Source organism: Rousettus aegyptiacus, unplaced genomic scaffold (assembly GCF_014176215.1).
Source record: "Rousettus aegyptiacus isolate mRouAeg1 unplaced genomic scaffold, mRouAeg1.p scaffold_m13_p_10, whole genome shotgun sequence".
NCBI lineage: Eukaryota > Metazoa > Chordata > Mammalia > Chiroptera > Pteropodidae > Rousettus > Rousettus aegyptiacus.
In genome coordinates, this window is record NW_023416285.1 from 51,028,970 (window position 1) to 51,032,722 (window position 3,753).

General features: G+C 43.6%; 1 protein-coding gene across 1 annotated transcript; it reads right to left on the reverse strand.

The window, feature by feature from the left end:
* Window positions 1-1,209: 1,209 nt before the first annotated feature.
* LOC107515333 (growth-regulated protein homolog gamma-like) lies at window positions 1,210-3,502 on the reverse strand. Its single transcript, XM_036227865.1, has 4 exons — window positions 3,163-3,502; window positions 2,942-3,065; window positions 2,740-2,823; window positions 1,210-1,875 (listed from the first exon to the last, which is right to left on the reverse strand). Exons 1-4 carry the CDS (start codon window positions 3,260-3,262, stop codon window positions 1,860-1,862), a joined length of 324 nt encoding a protein of 107 aa, XP_036083758.1. The 5' UTR covers window positions 3,263-3,502; the 3' UTR covers window positions 1,210-1,859.
* Window positions 3,503-3,753: the final 251 nt, after the last annotated feature.

A 3,753-nucleotide genomic window follows, 5' to 3' on the forward strand; every position in this document is an offset into this window, starting at 1 on the left:
TACCACCATTTTACTACCAGCTTCACTGAATTGTCAATAATTATTTGAAAAAAAAAACATTTAGCAAAACAATGAAAGCCTTTATTAAGATAATTTTAAAAATGTAAACGTTTTTATGGAGGTAAACTTGAGTAGCCAGGTAGCAAGGAGCTCTTTACAGAAAACAGCTATATATTATTTTCCATAGTAGCTGTATTAATTCACATTCCCACAAGCAGTGTATGAGAGTTCTTTTTTCCACATAACTTCTCCAACACTTTTTATTACTTGTCCTGTTGATAACAACCATTCTTACAGATGTGAGGTGATAGCTCATTGTGCTTTTGATTGCATTTCCCTAATAGCTAGTGAAGTCTAACATCTTTTCATATGTCAGTTGGCCATTTGTATGTCTTCTTGGAAGATGTCTCTGTTCAGGTCCTCTGCCCATTTTTTAATTGGATTGTTTGTTTTTTTGTTATTGTTGAGTTGTATGATTTTTTTATATATTCTGGATAGTAGCCCCTTATCACAGGCATTACCTGTATCCTCAAAAAATTAAGACTAGAATTACCATATGACCCTGCAATCCTTCTTCTGGGTATCTACCCTGAAAATTTGAAAACATCTATCCATAAAGGTATATGCACCCTGATGTTCACTGCAACATTATTCACGGTGGCCAAGACATGGAGATAACCAATGTGTCCTTCTATAGATGATTGAATAAAAAAGACGTGGTACATATATAGAATGGATATTACTCAGCTATTAGAAAAGATGAAATACTGCCATTTGCCACAAACACGGATGGATATCACACAATGTAATATACAGATGTATATTATTGAATTGTACGCTCGAAACCTATATAATTTAATAACTAATGTAATCCCAATAAATTTAATTAAAAGCAAACAAACAAAACCCCAAACAATATATATCAGTGACTCTCACACTGAAGGGGGAGGGATGGACTACAGTTAGGAAGAGTGCATTCTTGAGTCAGTGAGAACCAAGAAGAGTGACAGCTACCGCCATATGAAGTTAAGCATAACTAACAGTTTGATTTAGATGTGTAGTCAATTGAATACCCAGTAGAAAAAAAATGTTGAGAAACATTGATATAAACCACCAGATTATCCAAGAATGTTTGTCGATTTTTTCCAGAAAATGAAACAAATATTTATTTTGAAATACTTTATTTTCATTTTTTTTTGCAAAAGCATCAATAAATATTTAAATCTCTGTTCTAAGACAAAAACTGCATAATTAATAATTAAGGCATATGCCTTACAAGAAAGACATAGAATGTCCAAGGTTTATTTAGAACACTGTAATTCTTAAAGCTTCAATATGAGAAATGTTGAGCATATACAGTGAAATAATTCCAATAAACAAGTGAGATTCTTTTAGACAGTGACAAAAATAAATGTACACATATATTCCCCAACCTTGACAATGATGTCGCTATTTGACTCTGTCATAGGGGCTGGCATGCCATGGGCTCCTCGCAAATGTTAATTTAATGACTAAAGAATACTCACAAACATTTTACCTTCAAATTAAATAAGAATCAAAATTAAACTAACTCGGGTTTGACAAAATAAACAATAAAAATAACAGTATAGTGCACAAGTAGAGTCAATTACATCCTTAATGACTTTGCATGTAAAATATTAACACAAAATCCTTGAAACCCAGCTGAAAATAAATAAATAAATAAATAAGTAGAAGAACTCTCCTAAGAGATGCTCAGATAGATTAAGCCCAATCCAGGTGTTCTTGGGAGCTGATGATTTCCCTTTTCCCTCTTTGATTCCTGTAAGGGTAGGGCCTGTTTCAGGTACAGCCAACAACCAACTTCCTGCTTCCTCTGGTCAATCGGAGCTGCCCCTATAACAGAAAAAATTTGTCCTTAGTAGCTGCTCAGGAAAACCCTCTGCACAGCACTCTTCTCCTGTCCTGCCCTCTACGTTCCAGAGTTTTCTGACTTTAGTTTCACCAGACTGGCATCAAGTTCTTACTTCTAAACTGTGTCGCAGAGACCTCCAGGCTCTTGGGTGCTCTTATTTAGAAATGTGGTGGTGGTGGTGGTGGTGGTGGTGAGGGACTGGGGGAGTCTGTGGTTTCTACTGAATTATTGGCTGCAAAGAGCCAGAACTTCTTGGATAGAGAGCAAAAAAGAGTGACAGTTGATTATCTGTCACACTGGGCCTCACTTAAGCCTCATAGCAACCCTAAGTAGTAACTACTACTGTTTTTCCTGTTTTAATGAGCTCAGATAAGCCAAATAATTGTCCTGGAGTCAGTCATCTGGTTAAGAGGTGGTGGAATCCAGATTTGTACCCAGCGCAGTGTCACTGCAAAGTCCCTGCTCTTCACTACAAACTAAGCTTTAGGGCCCAGATTGCAGAGAAACAAGGATTTTGCTTTCCAAGTGTGAAGCCCATAAGAAACTGGAAGAAGAATGCCTGTTTTTACAACAAGTGGAAACCTTTTTTTAGAATAATTGGCCAGCCAATGAGAATTTTAATAAAGGCAGCTTAACCCACATTAATATGAATGGGGATGGAGAGAGGGATTGGATAGAGGGTGCTGGAAACATCCTTCTGCACCAGCGCACATTAGTGAACTTAGCGGAAAATTTAATTGTGAAATAATGATTTTTCAATCCCAATGAAACCCTGGGTTTCTCTGACATGATTTTCAGAAAGCAGATGCCAGTATCTGTCACCAATGACTATTCACATAACTCACTTGTTTAGCATCTTATCGATGATTTCCTTAATCTTGGGGGCTTCGGGGTTGAGACAAACTTCCAGTCCATTCTTGAGAGTGGCACTGCAGAGAGAGGGGAGAATCCACGTGAGGCGGGAGGTCGGGCTGGGGCTCAGGGTCGGGGCATCGGGACCATGGGGCTGACACGGTAGCATCAGCAGAAGCTCCAGGAGGCACTTACATGACTTCTGTTCGGTCGCAGTGGGGTCCCGGGGGCGTCACCTTCACACTCTGAATGTTCTTGAAGTGAATCCCCTGCAAGGTCTGCAAGCACTGGCAACGCAGTTCATTGACCACGGGCGCCCCTGCGGGGACAACAGACTCGGTTAGCGGAGATGTCCCCGCGATGGGCGCCCACGATCTCCTGTCCCTCCCATGAGAGCCCAGGGCTCCGAGCCTCACCAGCTGCGCGCCGGCAGGAGGCGGCCAGGAGCAGCAGCAGCAGCGCGGCCCGGAGGAGCGAAGGGGAGCGGGCGGCGGCGGCGGTCGCGGCGCGGGCCATGGTGCTCAGCTCGGGGTGTCGGGGCGGCGGTGCCTGGAGCGCGAGAGCTGGCGGGAGAGCTGGCTGAGCGGGCTCTGTGGCTCCCCGAGGCCGGCGAACCCCTTTTATCCATAGTCGCAGCCCCGGGTTCTGGGAAAGTCCCACACCTGCTGGTCGTTCCCGGGTCGGGAAGGCGGGCCCCGCCCCAGTGGGGTGTTGAGGGGAGAGTCCCCGCCAGAGCCATCTTGCGTGGCCTGCCGTGTAAGTAGGCTGACTCTGGGATAGTCTCCTTCCGCCCAAGTCTCCAAAGGAGCAGTGAGTGAGTCGCAGCCACGTAGGACCTACCGCCTGCGAGGGGAAGACCATGGGTGCCCAGTGACCTCAGTGTTCCGGGCAGAGAAGGAGAAAACGCTGGGGAGCGTTCATGAGACCCTCCGACAAGGGTAGCACATCTTTAGAGGGAAAGAGTTATGTTTCTTCAGTTAACAGACCTGGGTGAATCAAGGAGGGGT

Coding starts and splice junctions, on each gene's coding strand:
- LOC107515333 (XM_036227865.1), bottom strand. CDS start 3,262: ATGGCCCGCGCCGCGACCGCCGCCGCCGCCCGCTCCCCTTCGCTCCTC. Junction 3,066..3,162: donor CTCCTGCCGGCGCGCAGCTG/GTGAGGCTCGGA, acceptor TTGTCCCCGCAG/GGGCGCCCGTGGTCAATGAA. Junction 2,824..2,941: donor TGCGACCGAACAGAAGTCAT/GTAAGTGCCTCC, acceptor CTCTCTCTGCAG/TGCCACTCTCAAGAATGGAC.